This window comes from Magnolia sinica, chromosome 2 (assembly GCF_029962835.1).
Source record: "Magnolia sinica isolate HGM2019 chromosome 2, MsV1, whole genome shotgun sequence".
In the NCBI taxonomy this organism is placed as follows: domain Eukaryota; kingdom Viridiplantae; phylum Streptophyta; class Magnoliopsida; order Magnoliales; family Magnoliaceae; genus Magnolia; species Magnolia sinica.
In genome coordinates, this window is record NC_080574.1 from 9059870 (window position 1) to 9080037 (window position 20168).

The following is a 20168-nucleotide window of genomic DNA, read 5'->3' on the forward strand; positions in this document are numbered from 1 at the left end:
TTCCTTCTACTTCCAGTGATTATCAGAATCACCCCTTGAGCATAAGCTTCGGATGGTCACCCCTACAGAGTATGACATAGACGGCTTGGATAGACCGCAGCCTGTGAGCCCAAGTGGGTTGACACATGGTCGTGATCTGAAAGTACAGCTTCCAGTGGGCCAACTGCTCCATCAGACTTCCGGGTCTAATCCCCTATCGGTAAGGGGCAGGACATTTTTTCAACCTGTCAATCCGTCGTGGATCATTTGAATTTTTAGCCTAACTATGTCGGGGCTTAGCTCTGTTTTGACTAAACTCTAAAGAGGCCCAGCCAAATTCGATCAACCATGCCTGGCTTTGATATCTGACAAATAAACAGTCTGAAGTGGCCCAGCCTGACAGAGGTCACAACCTGGCTGGTTGTAGCGATTATTTTAAGAGTAATGTAATATTGAAGATCAATGGCATGGTATTATGATAACAAAAATGATAGTCTGATTTGGCCAAAATTTGTGGTGAATAGTGAGATTGGGCTGGAACTAAAGAGCAACAACTTGATTGTGTTAGTAATGAAGATCAACAATATGATTAGACGTATGATTAAAAAAAGATGGTATGATTGGACTGACATCAAAGATGAACCATCTAATTAGGACAAAATTGAAAATGAATGGCAATTGGGCCGCTATTGATGATCAAAGGTTCAATTGACAAATCTTGAAGATTAATGGTATGATTGGACCAGTATCAAAATTAAATTATCTAACTTGGCAAACTTATAAATAAAGTGTGATTAGTTCGATATTGAAGATCAATAGTCTGATTGGGCATATATTAAAGATTAACTTTATGATTGGATCAATATCAAAGATGAACAGTCTTAAAATGGTTGAATTGGACAGTTGACTTTAATTTTAACCTAAGTTGACAATTAATCTTTCATATTGTTTGAATATGATCAATTGGCTTTAACATAGTCTAACCAAAGGTCGATGTTGAAGACCAATAATAACATGATTGAATTGATATCAAAGATGAACAGTCTAATTTGATTAAAACTAAAGATGAATAATGAGATTAGTTTGATACTGAAGATTAATAGACCGATTGGGTAAATATTGAAGATTAATGGCATGATATGATTATAAGAAAGATGATGGTCTGATTTAGCCAAAATTTGTGATGAATAGTGAGATTGGGATGGTACTAAAGAGCAACAATTTGATTGGGTTAATATTGAAGATCAAATAATATGATTAGATGTATCATTAAAAAAATACGGTATGATTGGGCTGATATCAAAGATGAATTATTGAAATAGGACAAAATTGGAGATGAATGGCGATTGGGCCACTATTGATGATCAAAGGTTCAATTGACAAATATTGAAGATTAACGGTATGATTGGACCAGTATCAAAATTATATTATCTAAATTGGCAAAATTAGAAATAAATAGTGTGATTGATTCGATATTGAAGATCAATGGTCCGATTGAGTAGAAATTAAATATTAAAGCTACGATCATAGCAATATCAAAGATGAACAATCTTAAAATGGTTGAATTGGGAAGTTGACTTTAATTTTAGCCTAAGTTGACATTGATCTTTCATATTGTTTGAATATGACCAAATGGCTTTAACATTGTCTAATCAGACCATCCATCTTTATTATTGGCTCAATCAGACCGTTTATCATCAATATTAGCTTGATCAGCCATTTCATCTTCAATTTCGGGCCAATCAGACCGTTCATCTTTTATTGATCTTCAATATCAATAAATTGGACCGTTTGTATGAATATCATTCCAATTGGACCATTCATCTCCGACTTCATCCCAATCAAACCATTAATTTTTTATATTAGTCTAATTAGAGCATTGATCTTCAAATTTGGCCTAATTCTACCGTTGATCTTCAGTATCACTCAAATTGGACCATTCGAATTCAACAACAATCCAATCGAAGCATTCATCTTTATTATCGGCCTAATCCAACCATTCATTTTCAATATTCACTCAACTAGTTGGTTAATCATTAGTACCAAATTAGACCATTTATGTCCACTTTTGGCCCAATAAGACCATTCATCTTTGATATCAATCCATTCTAGACATTGATCTTCAATATCGAGCAAATTGGATCATTGATCTTGATTTTCAGCTTAATCAAACCATTCATCTCCAATTTATGCATAATTAGCCCGGCCAAATTGTAGATGTGGCATAGAAGTAATTCAAATTCAGCCAGCCAAATTGTGTGTCCCAGCTTAGATGCACGGAAATAAGTTTACTTGGTTATATGAATATCAGATTGAGGGATGTTTATTGGACGGTTATAGCAATAACTGGGGATGTATTCTAGCGAACCTATTAAATGTTGCTTTATTGGGTGCAATTTGTAGAAATCAAGCAAATACCTGTCATTTCAAGTATTCATATAACACACACACATACACACATACAACATGCCATGCATCAGTCAGTACACACTCTCAAATCTCATACATATTTCAACGATGGAGAAGGAATGAAACAGTAGTGGTCCATGATCGATGGTCATCAGCTATTACTAGTTTGTCCAAATTCACGTAAGAAGAGCCTCCTTTCTTGGTAGCATTCTCAGCATTCTCCTTCCACTTCAAGGCCTTCATCTTCATCTCTTTCCCTTTCTCTCCTTCCATCAATTCCCTAACCAGCTTCTCCACTTCATCTCTTTTCACATTGGTGTCGATCTCCATTCCAATCCCCCACTCGGTGCATGTGAACCAACAATTCGTTTGTTGGTCAGCGAAGAATGGCCAACATATCATTTGCACCCCACTCCCTATGCTTTCAACTGTTGAATTCCACCCACTATGCGTTAGGAATCCTCCGATAGAAGGGTGTGCAAGAACTTGCTCTTGTGCACACCACCCTGCTAGCAGGCACCTTCCTTTGGTCTCTTCAATGAAGTCCTCTAGCAAAATCGCTGTATCTCCCATCACTAGATCAGGTCGAATGATCCATAAGAAGGGATGATTGCTATTCGCAAGCCCCCAAGCAAACTCCCTCACCTGGTGTGCCGTCATGACTGTGATGCTCCCAAAATTCACATAAAGGACAGATCCAGGCTCTTTTGTGTCCAGCCATTTTAGACAAGTAGTATCTACTTTCCACAAGTTCAATGCGATGGACCTGGATGGGCTTTCGGATATCTGGTGACTCAGTAACACCAAAGGACCTATAGGAAAGATCTGAAGCGAGAACTTGGATCGGATCGCTTCTAGAACGTCACATCCCAAATCCTCAAACGTGTTGAGAATGACACCCTTAGCCCTTGCTGCATTCTTTGCATTTTCTAACTCGCTGTTAAACATGATATCATCAAGACTCGTTGTTCTAATGAAACTCGGCAAGTCCCTTAGTCGAATGTCTTTCATCTCTGGAATCCAATCGATGCGAGTGTCGAGATATCCATTGGTTAAGCAACTCTCATCTACATAATATTAGAAGCCATTAAATAAATTAAACGTATGGGATTCGTTTCGATCCAATATTACAAAATTTAATTTGCGTTCATAGCATTCATAGAGAGGTTCTTGCTGAATATCTTCAGAACATCAAAAGACTTTGGCGTTATTTGTCAAAAAAAAAAAAAGAAAAAAAGAAAAAAAGGTTGCGTCTTTCAAAATTGGGTAGATTCTTTACTTCAAATAAATTTTATTTCCCCTCTGGTATTCCATCTCTAATGAAAAGTCTCCTATTATTTTTGGAAATAAAAAAGATGTTATAGGAACGTTTGGCGACGTTGGGAGTTTTTGCCACCAAAAGGTCTAGTAAGGAAAGTTGGTCAATTGAGAGTCTTTTTGTGACAACCTCCCATAAAACAGGATTAAGCCATGGAAATTAAGGAAAACAGTTGCCTAAGAGTTTACGTTTCTGATCATTTAAAATTGATGATTAGCCCATATTGAAAGTGGGATCCAACATGAATGGTCCATATTAAGTTGTGCCAACATAACGCACGATCACATGAATCAAAGGTGGGCCCCACATGATAGATGGTCCAAATCAAAGTGTGGCCCGACACAATGGACGATCCACATCAAGCGAGCCTCACCTGATTGATGGTTTACATTAGAAGTGAGACTCACATGATGGATGGTTGACATTAAAGGTGGGACCACATGATGGAAGGTTGACATCAAAGTAGGCCTACATGATGAACAACCCATATTAAAGGTTGGGCCCCACATGATGAATGGTCCATATCAAGGTGGGCCCATAATGCATGATTCATATCAAAGGTGGGTCCCATATGATGGATGGCCCACATCAAAATGTAGCCCCGCATGATGGACCATCCACATCAGTGGGTCCCACATGATGGATGGTCTACAACAAAAGTGGGACCCACATGATAGATGGTGGACATCAAAGGTGGACCTGTATGATGAATGACCCCTATTGAAGGTGGGGATCCACATGATGAATAACTCACATCAAAGTGGGCCCAAATAAAGCACCGTTCACATCAAAGTTGGACCTTGTATGATGAATGACTCACATCAAAGTGTGGCCTAACATGATGGACTATTAACATCAAGTGGTCTCCACATAATGGACGGTCCACATCATAGGTGGGACCCACGTGAACCCATATTGAAGGTGGAGCCCCACAGAATGAATGGTCTACATCAAGGTGCGATCACATAATGGACAGAGTGGGTCTCACGAGATGGATGGCCCACACTAAAGTGTGGCCCCTCATGATGGATAGTCCACATCAAGTGGGCCCCACCTAATGGACGGTCCACATCCAATGTCTCACATGAAGGATGGCCCATATTGAAAGTGGCCCAACATAATGGATGATATAGAAGGTGCACCCCATATGTTGGATGGTGGACATCAAATGCGGGCCCACATGATGGACAACCTACTTTGAAGGTGGGGCCCAGAAGATGAACCCATCAAATGTGGACTCCACGTCATGGGTAGCGGATATTGAATGGCCCCACATAGAGGAAAATTAGCATTGATGGTGTGCCCCACATGATGGGTGGCCCACATCAAGGTGGGCCGCACATAATGGATGGCCCATGTCAAAGATTAGCCCCTAATAATGAATGATCCACATTTAAGATGGGCCTCACATGAAGGATGACCCACTTTGAAGGTTTGGCCTACACGATATGGACGTTCCACATCAACGGTGGCTCCATATGATGGACGTCCACATCCAATGTCTGACATAATAAATGCCCAAATGTCTTAAAACATGTAGTTTGTAGCTATCTATTCTTTTGCCATTTGGGGTAAGACTCATTCACAGTGAGATTCACTTTTGTAAAAAGAACAATTGTAATTTTATTTAAATGACATCAACGACCTCTAAAAAAGCTCTATTTGAGCATTTTACCAAACGTGTATAATACAAATAAGAACTTAGTTGAGAAATTACAGGTGTTTTTCCCTACAGGTTAGAGAAATGCTTTGCACAGGTCCAGGTGAAACAATTTAAGAACAAGGCAACAACATCATTATAGGTTCCTGAACACAGTAAATAGCCTCGTGAGGCTAAACCTTTGTAACAATACTACAAATGAAGCCAACTACTGCATTCATTAAAACAAAGAAAAATCATATCAAAAATCAAATGATTAAAGATGGACATCAAAAGGATTAATTGTTGTTACCAGTCATGTTGCATTTTGCAAAACCAAAAACCACTCCCAAGAGGACTCAGACCTTTCCGAACTGTCACTCTCTTTCCAATATGCCAGCTTCTCACAACCACTCAATTCCCACCTCAAGGAAAGAGATGATGAGTTTGCAAAAGCCCTTCCTAATGAGGTGGATCTATGTTGATTGTTCCCCTCCCATATATCAGGTTAGTCCACTCATGGATGGGCCAAAAAAGTATGAAAGAAACAGAGAGATTAAATGTATAACAGTGGTATACGTTATTGGTTGAAGCATTTCTTCAAACAACTAATCAGCAGATGTCAGCGGCCATGGACAAGACTAGCAGAGAAGGAAGAAAGGGAAGGGAAGTAGAGAGAGAGAGAGAGAGAGAGAGAGAGAGAGAGAGAGAGAGAGAGAGAGAGAGAGAGAGGTACCAAATGCTTCTTTCAAGAGAGGCCGAAGTGGAGGGACGTTGGAGAGAGAGAGAGATTTTTGGGATTTGGGGATGGGGCGAGGGATTTGGGGATGGGGCGATTTGGGAGAGAAGAGGGAAGAAGGGTTTTTGGGAGAGAAACATTGGCGCGCGCGATTCGGAGATGCGGCGATTTGGGAGAGGAGGGAAAAACGGATTTTGGAGAGAAGAAGGCGGGCGCGATTTGGGGATGAAATTTGGGAGGCAAAAGGACCCTCCTTTTTTTTTTTTGGTTTTAATTCCAGCGGCGGTGGCTTATCCGTACACAGGCGGCCACGTAAAAACGCCGCACATTTTGTATCTACATAGGCGTTTCGTTGGGGCCGCCAGTAAGAATCCGCCGCTGATTATGATATTTCTTGTAGTGTATAATACAAATAAGAACTTTTTTTAAAAATTGATTTGAAAAAGTAATTTTATAAATGAACTTATTTAAAACAAAAGGAACTTATTAGAGTAGCTTCCAGAAGGGGAAAAAAAAAAAAAAACCCTTTTAAAGAAAAAAAAAAAAAAAACCCCATAAAGGATTTTAAATCCTCGAAAATCCAACCCCCAAGATATCTCAATCCCTCGGTGTCCATGCTTCATGGTTGCCAATCCTAATAAATAAATGCACACTTCTTTCTCTACTTTCTACAATATATTAATACAATGTGGTACCATTGTATTAGCAAAAGTAGAAAGAGTGAATGTATCTATCAATAAGGGTTGGTGCAAATAGGTTGTCCTTGTGTTTAGAGTTGGGTAGAACTGACCCGATCCGGTGGATCTGACCCAATTCCGCAGATCCGACCCGATCCAAAGGCTTGGATCGGTGCGGTTTGAGTAGGATCAGTCTGATCCGACCATTCATCGGATCGAGTAGGATCAGTCAGATCCGACCGTTCATCAGATCGAGTTTGGATTAATGTCAATCTGGACCGATCCGATCCGGAATCCGATCTGATCCAGAATTCGATCCGATCCGGTCATATAGTATGAAGTTAAAATAGAGCCATTGGATGTTTGCGTCTAACTGTTGAGAAATAAAGGGCCGAGGTTAAAACATTTCCCAAGAGAGGTAATGTGAGGGTATTGCGGGTGGCACATTGATGAAGGCTGTGTTGTGCAGGTGTACCCCCACCAGGCCTTGGAACCTGGTTTGCAAGCGGATGGGCTGGCGTAGAAGCGGATCGGAGTAAACTTTGTGGGCCCAAATGTCATTCATGCAATTTATCCACTCTGTCTATCTCTTTTAATAGATAATTTTAGGGCGTTATCCCAAAAATGGAGTGTATCCAACTCTCAAGTGGAGCAAACCACCGAAAATAGTGTGAATTGAACATATATCGTTGAAAAATTATTGGGGGCCAAAGAAGTTTTAGATCAAGCTGATATTTGTTTTTTCCATTCATCCATGTCTTTTTAATCTTATGAACAGGTTGGATGACAAATAAACATCACTGGGGTGGTGGGGCCTTATAAAGTTTTCAACGGCGGAAATCAGTACTTTTATTTTTTCCAATGGTGTGGTCCACTTGAGCTTTGGATATGCATAAATTTTGGGTTCAACCCCTAAAATGATCTGGAAAGACGAATGGATGGTGTAGATCAACCACATGCATTCGCAGTGGGCCCATATGCATTCACGCTATATCACACACCAACTATACAGCTGTGTGTGGCATATGGATAAACTTCAATTTAATTTCTTGTATCACACGCAAGCAGATGCGGATTAGATACTAACAGGTTGAATAGCTAGTGAGACTCTCTATTGAAGTGACGTCACCAGGTTATGTGGGACCCACCATGATGTATGTGTTGTATCCACACCGTCCATCAATTTGTAGAGATCATTTTAGGCCATGAGACAAAGAATGAGTTAGATCTAGATTTTGAGTGGACCCCACCACAGAAAACAGTGAGAAGAGTGACTCCTACCTTTGAAACCTTCCTAAGGTCTACTATGATGTTTACTTGAGATCCAACATGTTCACGAGTTAAGACAGACATGAAAGAAGGGAAAACACAAATTTCAGTTTGATCGAAAACTTTTGTGGGCCTTAGAAAATTTTAATGGTGGGCGTCACTCTCTCCACCGTTTTCTGTGGTGGGCTCCATTTGAACTTTGGATTTGACTCATTCTTTGGCTCTTGCCCTAAATTGATATATCCAAATGAATGGACGGTGTGGATACAAAACATACATCATGGAGGGTCCCACAGAACTTGGTCACATCACTTCAATAGGGACTCTAGCTACTCAACCCGTCAGTAGCTAATCTGCGTCCCACGCAAGCTATACAGCTGTTGTAGATACGTGTCGTGCAAGACGAGCGCCTACGTGCCTCGAGCTCCGAGTTGTACAAACAGCTCAAATGAGATCAAAGTTACATGGGTCCACCATAACGTTTATTTTCCATCTAATCTATTAATAAAGTTAAAAATACATGGATGAAGTGGAATAACAAATTTCGTATTGATCCAAAACTTCTCTGATCTTAAAAAGGATTTCAATGGTAAACATTCAATCCCCCACTGTTTTTTTGCACTATGGTCCAACTGATCTTTGTATCTGTCTTATTTTTCGGCTCAAGCCTTAAGACAAGCTCTCCAAATGGATGGATGGTTTGGATATAATACATACCTCATAGTTTGATCTAAAAAACTTGCTGACGTCAATACACCACCAGCCAATTCGCTTCCAGTTTGGTATCACCCACTTCTCTCTTCCGATCCGAACAGTATCCAACCTGATCCAATTCGGTTTCCCTAACCGATTCGGACTCGGTTTGGGTCAGGCTAGCAGTGCATCGGATCAGATCGAGTCAGCTGACCTAGACTCAGTCTCGGATCCACTACCAAAAAATTGAGCAAAGGCTACAGACCATGTTAGTATTTTGCTACGGATATAAACCGTAGCTATATTTACTACGGATTTAATCCGTAGCTAAAATGTTGCCACGCCACGACTAATTAACGATGGTGTAAGGGGCTCTATAGGGCCCAAAAAAATATATGTTTTCTATCTAAGCCGTTCATATATTTTAAAATATTATTTTAGTGCATGAAACCAAAAATCAGATAGATTGAAGCTTCAAGTGGACCACACGGTAGGAAACATGGAGATTAAATCACATGTGCTTCCTATGGTGTGGTCAACTTGGGCCTTCAATCTACTTTAAATTTGGGATAATGAAGTAAAAATATTTATAAAAATTAATAGACGGAATGGATAAACCAAATGCATCATGGTGGGCCCCACGGAGCCCTTAAAAGGACCGTCTATGGGTCCGTCTTACCCAATCGACACCCCAAATGGGTGCGCGCTCAAAACAGAGCCTTTTAAATTTTGGCCTATTGCTACGGACTTTCAGCTACAAATAATATCCGTAGCTGTTTAAGTTTTTTGCTACAGATATAATTGCTACGGATAAATCCGTAGCTATAGGTTCCAGACCTATCATTATGGCACCTACGGCGACGGTCGTGTTACAGACTAGCTACGGACTAAATCCGTAGCCATAGGTCTATGACTACGGATTTAATCCATAGCCTTTGCCCGGTTTTTTGGTAATGGCAGAATGGTACAATCGTTTACTCCAGTAATATGATCAAGTCGAGTTGGACCAATCCAATTCGAGTCGACTTGATGCCCACCTCTACCCTGAACGATAGCAATTTAATTCACTTGTGCAACCAACCAGGTCCCTAAATTTTGTAAAATTGCATAATGTTGAAAGAAAGAAGGTTCCTCGTTAGGGTACCTTTCAATAGTATGTAGCCTCTCTCGACGAGCTCTGGAAAATAAAGACCGCACAGTAAACAGCACGCGCTAGATGTAAAGAATAGATACTCCGGGATGCCTAGCTCTTCGGCCGCCTGTAGAGTAAAGTTCACGTATCCGTCGGATATTATGCAAGTGATTGGGGGAACATTCGACATGGCATTGATCTTCTTTAAGAGATCAAGGAGTGGAGAGTGGAAATTCTTTCTAAGGGAGTCGCATAGGGCCGCAGTGTCTTGTGTGCGGTCCTGATTGAGTGTTGTAAGACCGTCAGGTATGGTCTCGAATCGGAAATCATCGAAGCCCTTGATGGAGTCCGAGCCCATAGACCTCACTAGGCGTTGGTGGTTGAAGTCGATGTTGACAAAGGTGATGTAAAAGCCTCTAAAATGGAGGATCTTGGCTAGATGTAGCATGGCGTTAATGGGGCCTTGGGATGGATATGGGATGCAAATCACATGGGGCTTCTGGGTTAGTAGAGACCCCATGACTGTTTTGTTATAGCCTGGATTTCAAAGAGGAAAGAAAGGAAATCTTGGGTGGTGGTGGTGGTGGTGGTGGAATTCTTGAAACTCAAGCTGGTATTTATAAGAGAGAAGCTAGGAGATTGTCTGTAAAGGGAACTAGGATTGCGCAGTGTAGCACGCAGCACTTATCGTCGGTACTGGTCTGTGCTGGAGAAGCTTGATGGGGCCACCATGATGTAGGTGTTTTATCCATGCCGTCCATTCATTTTCCAGCTCGTTTTACAACGAGCCTCGAAATGAGGGAGCAAAATCTCAGGTGGACCATGCCATAGGAAACGGTGTTGATTCAATACCCGCCATTACAAACTTCGTAGGGCCCAACATAATATTTATTTGCCATCAAAGATGTTGATTAAGTCGGATAATCCTGTTGGCGCAGGGAGTGTGGGTGTAGGGAGGGACATGATAATGTTGATCATCGTCCAGTGTTCAGGGAATAACTACTACAAATCCATTGAGCTCTCTGGACTCCTTATAGAGCTTCTTTGAATCCACAAGGTATAAAAGCATGATTAATTTCTAATAAATTCTAAATAATTTGATTTAAAAAAAAATTTACAACTCTTCAAATAAGAATCTCGAACTTAGGATGAAATTTTAAACTAGACTCTAACTCAAACGCTTTAAAAACGTGAATTACTATAAATAATAAACTTATTATTCATAGATGACCTCTAATCCTATTAGACTTTGTGGTTTTCAGACAAAAATAGTATCTAATTTGATCCAATAATGTTATTCTCTCAACCTTTTTAAGCCCTTGTCATATTAGGCATGACTTCTGGAACTCAAAGGATTAAAAGTTATACTCGAAATAATATATAATATGTCAAAAAATTCATTCCGATTTGCGAGATACAACTACAGTTGGGCCCGAACGGACTCAACTTGCCTAACTCGACTCGTTTGACTTGTTCAAACTCAACTTGACCCGAATCGAATGGGTGAGTTAGTTCAAACCGATTAGGCTTCGCCCAATCCGAACTCAAATCGAGTCGAGTTCGAGTTACCCGGTAACTCGACTCGAAACTCGATCCGGTCAGACTCGACTCGATCCAAAACCGACTCAACTCGGATTCGAATATATATAATAAAAAATTCTATTTTTAAGTATATCTAACCTTATACGCTGCACCCAACCCAATTCCAAACTCTCTCTTCCTCCCTCATCCTCCTCTTCCAAGCCCAACAACCACCCACCACTATCCACCACCCACCACTATCCTCCTCCTCCTCCTCCTCCTCCTCCTCTCTCTCTCTCTCTCTCTCTCTCTCTCTCTCTCTCTCTCCTACCCTCCTCTTCTAAGCCCGACAGCCAACCAACACCATCATCGGATTCACCAGCGTCCTCCTCTCTCCCCTTTGTACTCCCTCCCTCCCTCATCTCTCGATTTGAATCAGTGCCAACTCGAACCGACTCGGTACTTTTCACCGGGTCGGACTCGGTCTGGATTAGTCCAGGTCAGACCCGAATTCAGATCGGTTCAGGCTTGCTGGACTTGGCATCGAGTGGAGTCGAGTTCGGATCAACCTATTTCAAAACTAGATCAAGTCGGGTCAACCCTAACTCAGTCTAACTCGACTCAATGCCCAGCTCTAAATACAACTGATATAAAATTTTGACATTTTTGATTTATTTTCGCATCTGATTGAGCCTTCTTTGGTTTATTTTTTTCATGAATGCACCTGCAACCTACTTTACAACACCAGTATGTAGGAAAAACATAAATATCTCATCCAAAACTTTTGTAGCTCTCAAATTTATTTTAACAGCAGGTGAATTTGTTCACATTGGATTTGGAGATGCCTTTCTTTTATTTTTATCATGTCTTAAAGTCAGTTGATACAATGAGTGAACAGGGTGGGGTTGCATAGCACTTTTTTTTTTTTTTAATCACGTGCGCACACCCTACACACACCCACATGCACACTAAGAACCCATGTGAGTCTACCACCGGTCAAGAATAAGGACCAGCTTTTCCTTGTACCTTGTGCTGTATGCCGCCCTGCGCAATCAGGTCCCCGTTACAATCCGATAGGGTTAGGTGTTACCGAGTAAGGGTTACATGTGGTCGGACAACAGCCACTGCTTTGTTACACGGCATGCTTAGTACGGACGCACAACAACGAAAACGGATTGGCTACTCCCCCTGACACCAGCCCCGTGGCTGGTGGTTGGTGCTCCGTGGGCCCCTCCATGTTGTATGTGCTTCATCCATTATGTTCATCTATTTTAAAAGATCATTTTAGGGCTCCCAAAAATGAGGAGGGTATATGTCTTAGGTGGACCACACCACAAGAAAACAATAGTGATTGGATATCCATCATTTAAATCCTCCCGAGGTCCACTGTACTGTTTATTTGACATCTAATCTGTTGATTAGGTCATAAAGACCCAGATGAAGGGAAAAAACAAAGATCAACTTGATTCAATGATTTTATGGCCCCTAAAAAGTTTTTAATGGTTGACGTTCATTCAACACTGTTTCCTGTAATGTGTTCCAGTTGACATTGGGATTTACCTCATTCTTATTATAATAATGATCTAGAAAAATAGATGGACGGAGTAGATGAAAGACATACATCATGGTGGGGGCCACAGAGCACCGACCACTAGCCATTGGCTGGTGGCAGGGGGAGTAGCCAATCCGTTTCCCACAACAACCACTACTTTGTTACGGAAGCGGATTGGCACGATCCAGCTATATAGCTACGGTATGCACGTGTCGTGCCGAGCACTAACGCTCCTCGAGCTCTGAGTTCTACGAACGGGTCAAAGGAGATCAAAGTTATATGGGCTCCACATTTATGTATTTATTATATCCATACCGTTTGTCTATTTTTAGATATTATTTTAGAGCATTATTCAAAAAATGAATTATATTCAAAGATCATCTAGACCACATCATAAATAGCAGTGGAGATAATGATTTTCATCATTAAAAAATTTATAGGGCCCACCATAACATTTATTTTCCATCCAATCGGTTCATAAGGTCAAAAAGACCTGGATGAAGAGGAAATAGAAATTTCATATTGATCCAAAACTTTTGTGACCCCAAAAAGAGTTTTAATGGTAGACGTTCAATCTCCCACTACTTTTTGTAGCGAGGTCCACTTGATAGTTTGATCTGTCTTATTTTTCTTCTTAAGCCTTAAGATGACCTCGCCAAATGAATGGACGGTTTGAATATAACACATACCTCCTGATCAGACCCACAACAGCTATATATCTAGTGTGATGTACACCAACCCTCACAGGCCATTTCGCTTCCCTTTGTTACGAAAGCAGATTGGCTGGTGTACCTCAGATGTGGATTGCGTCCTACCCCCGCCCAGACGGTAATCCGTCTGGGCAGGGCTCTGTGGGGCCCACCGTGATATAAGTGTTTTATCCAAGCCGTTAATCGCTTTTCTCAGATCATTTTAAGATATGTAAGTAAAATTGAAGCAAGTACACAGATCCAGTGGACCACACTAGAGGAAGTTGCAGTGAAATGACACCCACCGTTGAAACCTTTCTAAGGGCCACCATGATGTTTTTTTTTTAGCATCCAACCTATTAATAAGGTCATGTAGACGACGCCTTCGTATCTTTGTTCATGATGTCGATTGGGATGATCGGGGCACAATTAATGCAATTCGCACATCTTCGATTCCACGTGCGGCGCAATGACAACATCCCTTCGATTTCTGTCATCTTAGTGAAGGACACATGGTAACGTTTTATAGACGGCGGGACGAAGGAAACGACATCACGTGTGTCAGAGGAGCGAGGAAGCACCTGCGTCTTTAATGACATTAAATGCCGAGAAGATTCCGACCTTGAAGCACAGGTTCGGACGTATCGCACTCTTCCACGTGTACCATGGCACCAGTGTCGAGCCGCATCGGCTTCTGAAACGGTCGCTTGCATTGATGGTGTCGAGCGATGAGGCGACTTTATAAACCCCTCCCTTCCTCGCTCTCACACTTCTCGCGTTCTCGTTTTCTCCGCTCCTTCCTTCCGAATCGCTCTCTACCGGAAATCACCTTTGCCGAAAATCGCCCTTCACTAGAAATCGCCTTCTGTCGGAGAAAGCGTTGTTATCGCCAGATAAAGGATTCCCGACCATCGAAGGGGAGATTCAGCCCAGCGGAAGATGTCGGAGCTGAAAAAACTTCTGCCAGGAGAAATTGCTTGCAACGCTGTGAGTCCTCTAACACTTAACACATCTTTCCTTTATGTAGAGTGATTCTGGAGAGATGAGTTCGATTTGAGGAGCTGGTTTAGAGTCCGAACCAGGGACTTCAACCTCGGGATCCATGGAGTCCGAAGGTCCTCTCGAGGCCATTTCCCTTAGCACTTTAGCCCCGGCCCAAAGAACCACAAGTCAGAGGGCCAAAAGTCGAGGCAAGAGGCCAAAGAAGACTCTTAAATATCCTGCTGGGCGATTAAAGGTAGGTCCCTCTGGAGGAAGATCAAAACCATTAGATCCTGGGGGCTTGATTCTGGTCGAGTCTCAGATGGCTCAACTTCGTGAAGATTATCAAATCTCTGACTCGGTTCATATCCGAGCTCCTGCCCTCATAGACCAAGCAGACTCTCCAGCTGAGGGGGAGATCGCCATTTTTATCTGCGCCCTCCAGTGCAGGCTCCAATTTTCCATCCATCCATTCTTGCGCGAGCTGACAATGTAGTTGAGAATTGCGCCGGGGCAGCTAGTTCCGAACTCCTGGAGAACTCTCGCCACTACTTTTATCATTTGGCATTGGGCGGGGAACCAGAGGCTGACGCCAGAAGACTTCATGTTTTTGTATATGGCCAAGTTCGACAGATCGGACAAGGCCTGGTGGTACTTCTTGGCTAGGCCTCCATGCATCCTGGGTTTGGTAACCCAACTTCCTTCTTCCAATAAGGATTGAAAGGGGAAGTGGTTCTAGGCCGTGGGAGAATGAAAGACCCCTGCCTCTGAACTTGATAGACTGCGGGTTCGAGTCCCTACCAAATTCGCCAACCCGCGTATCAGGTCATTTTGGAGCCCACATTAATTGTGCATTAGTTCCATGCTCTCCATCATGTTGTTCCACTCATACTAGATTACAAAATCAAGGTGGAACACAACAAGATTTTTATTTTTATTTTCAAAGGCCAATCAAAAAATTAGGTGGGCCACAACGCAAGAACAATGTAAATCATTCCTAAAAACTATTTATTCACGTGGTGTTCCACCTTGATTTTCTAATGGCCTGATTTTTCATGTCCATTTATTCTAGTGGGGCACATCTAATGAATAGATTAGATGACATATATAGAGCACAGTGGGCCCCACAAATGGTGGGGAAGATTTTATTTATTGGGCAGGATGGATTGATTCACATTGGACGTAGACCTCACAACGGCTCGTATTACAACTAGTTGTGGTTGTACCGGTACCATATGAGTGATGAGTGCCCTTTGGGTCCTTATCATTGCCGTGTTGTGGGGTTCCAGTACCATAGGTGGTGAAATCCCACTGCGACCTATGTGGGGATATGCGTTTATATATATATATATATATATATATATATATATATATATAACATGCTTGATATAGAAATAACATTCTCACTTTTTAAAAAAGGTTTTCGATAAGCCACGGTATTAATTTAATTATCATTGGAGTACCTTCCAATTAGATTTCATAATTAAAAATTTGGGGTTAGCCGTGCAAGCAAAAAGTTGCGGTTAGCAGTGCCAGCAAAAGGGTCGGTGTGAAATCCACCCAAGCAAGTGGGTGTTTAACACCGTGTTAGACCCAATGCCTAAAAAATTAGCCTCATTAGTGATTTATGTAGACCAGGTGATTGGAAATAATGTAAGGGCAAACTCACCAAATTATATACGTTGTCTGGCTCACCTAAACACTGATGGGCCTAACGTTTAGGCTTCAAGAGTTAATTCAGGTGTGGCATCTAATGGTTAGGGTGGATCTCATATAATCATCGTAGTGGACTTGTAAAAATCAAGGCCAGATGTCTCTCCTAGATATTTCCTTTGGTGTGGCGTACCTAAACCACATGTCTACCTAATTTTTCCCTAGGTCTAACATGAGACCACACATCGAATGGTCAAGATGTATCTCATATATACACATCACAATGGGCCCTTAGAAAAGTAAGAGTGGGTGTCCCATAAAAATACTTTAAATCTCAGTTTTTCTTTTAACAGTTGCAAGAGAGATACCTCCCTTGATTTTTTATTCGGGGCTACGGTAATGTTTAGGTAAAATCTACTTTGACTATTAGATGCGTAGACCCATGTTAGGTTAGGGACAAAAAACAAGGCTGATCTATGATTCATGGGCCACACTAAAAATAACAATTAAGAGAGAGATGCCCACCTGTAATTTTATAAGCCCCATTGTGATGATTGTATAAAGTCCCATCCAACCATTATATGCCACACTAAAATTTATGTTGAGGCCTAAACATTAGACTCACATGTGATTCAAATGGACCACATGATCAAAGGAAGCTATTTGGAGGGTGAGTGCTCCCATGTATACTATTTCTTATTGTGTGGTGTACCCTTTTTTTTTTTATGAGTACCTTTTTGTGGTGTACCTAAATCACAAATGGAGCTAATTTTTAGACCCTACATAAAGGTGATTCACCTGGTGGTCAGGGTGGTGGGGTTCACCCAAGCTGCTAACTCCTTTTCTCGCACAGCAAACCCCAACTTCTGTTAAGAAATCCAACCTACTCCAATAATACTGCTTAAACCATGGAGTAGCTTATTGGGAATTTTTGTGAAAAAAGTACCACAATGTAATTCTATATAAATGTAGGTAGGTAGGTTTTTTTTTTTTGGTCATTTTTCCTACTTTCAATAACAGGTGTACTCGCATGATTACGGGTGTGTTGTAAATAGCTGGTGCTACCTACGGTACCCATCAAAATAGCCTAACATGTAACCTGTCCGCTATACATGTTATTTATCAGTAAAACAATAAAGTCAATTAATAGTTTTAATAATTAGTTACATTGAGCTATTTTAAGTAAGCAATGGTATTAAATCAATTCAGTGGCTATTTTTTTTAATATATATTTACTCCTTTAACTATTTGTTATTACTTTAATAAAAAATTTACAAGTAGTGCGTAGCTTGTGGTACACACTCCATAGCTTATGCATCAAGCTTCTACGGGGTGAATAATGTTGACATTTGAGAGTAATTATCTCCAAGTTGGTTCTCTGTGATTCAAGTCCTGATTTATCTCTACTGCTAGCTATATAGATAGAGTAGAATTTCTGTAAATATTTGATTGTATCTCAGTAGTTATAGATTTCCTTATATTTATCAATTACAGTCCTAAACTATAGGATCTAAAACTGTACACATGCTATTTATGCCAATCAAGTAGAAGAAAAATGGATTGAAGCTTTTCCTCACAAACTTCTTATTTTGACTTGGTATCAGAGCAGTTCTTATTATTAGTTCTATATCATCATAGCCTGAATTCTCATATACTCCTCGCACCATGACTAACGACAAATACGAATCATCTTCTGTACCAATTATCCATGTGCAATCAGAAAACCCCGGCTTCACAACCAGTGTCATTCTTACTGAAGTCAATTATGATGTCTGGTCCTAAATCATGGAAATGCAGATCACAGGACGTGAGAAGCTTGAATACCTTAAGGGTGAAACACCTCCTCCGAAGGTTACTGATGCTTCCTATGCGAAGTGGTATGCTGAAAATCAAAAGGTCAAAGGATAGTTACTGACTTCTATGTCACCGGAGATTATGAAGAGCTATCTTAGATTGTCTACTACACGTAAAATCTGGACTACACTTGCCAAAGCTTTCTATGATGGGTCAGATGAATCGCAACTCTTTGCACATTAATTCTCTACCAAACAGGTTGGTTGCCCTCTTTCCACCTATTATGGTGATCCGGTAGAAAAACCGGACATACTAAGTCATGGTGCTTTGAATTGATTGGGTATCTAGAATGGTGGGATCCTGCCAAGGTACCTCGCAAACGAAATTCAAAGTCAAATCATCATGCTTCTGTAGGTGTGGTTGAACCTTCCATCAGCACTAACACTCTTGAGCAAGCATCCTCTTTCATTGCTACATCTGGGAACGTTGATAAGGCCTTTCATACTTTTGCTCTTGTTAGTCATAGTGAATGGATAATTGATTCGGATGCCACAGATCACATGACCTTTGACAGTAATCATATTCAATACGTGCGTTACACGCTATTTGTTATTTTAAACATTGAGTTTCCCCACCAAACTATTCCTTTTGGTGTGGCCCACCTGGATTGCCATTTGGGCCTTTTGATCCAATGGCCTAGACCTGAGTGATGGATGGAATGGACAAATGGATCTGATTTACTATTGATGCGGGCCTCACAACAGCCCATACCACAATAAGTTGTGGTGGCGGTACCAGTACCACATGAATGCCATCATTTATAAATGATCAGAAAACTTAGTTTATTACACGAAGAATCATGGATTCTTTTACACGAGGATTTGGGCATGATATTTCGGTTTTCAGTTGGTAAAAGTAGCGCCCATGATTCAACGATCCAATGGTCCATTTCTTGGGCCCGTGGCCGGACCATCCGTAGAAATCTTTTGGAACTGGACAAAAGGTGTAATGACCTTGAATTTTGAACCATATGAGAATCAGACTAATTAATATTAACAATTTAATTTTATGACTATTAATAAAATCAAATACTTAGCATAATTGGTAGAGATAATCTTGGTGGAAGAATAAGTCAATGGGTTGATCCCTAATACCGTGGTAATTAACTTCTTGTGAAAAAAATTATTGAAAGAGAGAAATTGGATTGTGGAACAAAACCTAGTTAACTTTGGCTGATTGATCGAAGTTAGTGTTCGATTGATTAAACGAGTTGATTTTTGTCGAGCAACCAAATTTGAAAAAGCATAATATGGTCCGTTTGAACGATCTCAATTAATCGATGGCACCGATCGAGAATAATAAAATATGTCCAACGAGCAAACTGAATTAAATATGATCTATTTTGATTTATCAATGGGTAGAGTCAATCAATCGAAAGTGACCAAAATTGTCTAGAGACTTGGCATGTTAAAAAAGTTCCCCGTTGATTTTCAAATTGAGTAATGGATTAATATATAAGACTAGTAGGTCATCTTATTTTGATCAAAGCGGACCCCGTTGGATGGAATAGTTAAATTAAATTTGTGGTTTGTTAAACAATTTTATAGGACTTTGGATTCTAGATCTCAAAGCATACAACTATATTCTGTGGATAGTGTTGTTGCGTTACCATGATCATTGTTGTATGATTCATGGAAGAGTTCATTGTATTTACGGAAGAGATGAGTAAGACTGTCAACAGGTTGAGTTCAGGTTAAGTGCTATAATACCTGTTACCAGACTAATTGGAGTCGCATTTTGCCTGATCTGACTACTTTTAGGTCCGGGTCTTCACCCCAGACCTGAAAAAATGTTTGTAGTTAAAATTGAGTCAAACAAGAGCATTTAGATAGTCGAGCCAACTCGATCGATGGATTACATCGTGGACACATGCCCCATGTCCACACATGCATGATGTAGAAATGTGCTTTCATACATGCGCGTGGCTTAGGTAACCTTACTCAATCCATTGCTAAAATAATCAATTTATATTTAATATATATAATATTTCTCTTAAAAGTATATATACTCAACCTGAGCTGACTTGGCCCAACCTTCCTAATTTTAACTGGGTCCAATTTGAT

General features: G+C 40.7%; 1 protein-coding gene across 1 annotated transcript; it reads right to left on the minus strand.

The window, feature by feature from the left end:
- Positions 1–2490: 2490 nt before the first annotated feature.
- On the minus strand, positions 2491–10456 carry LOC131238033 (7-deoxyloganetin glucosyltransferase-like). The gene is made up of 2 exons (XM_058236161.1): positions 9868–10456; positions 2491–3455 (listed from the first exon to the last, which is right to left on the minus strand). The coding sequence occupies exons 1-2, from the start codon at positions 10373–10375 to the stop codon at positions 2491–2493; spliced, it is 1473 nt and encodes a 490-aa protein (XP_058092144.1). The 5' UTR covers positions 10376–10456.
- Between the last annotated feature and the right edge of the window lie 9712 nt (positions 10457–20168).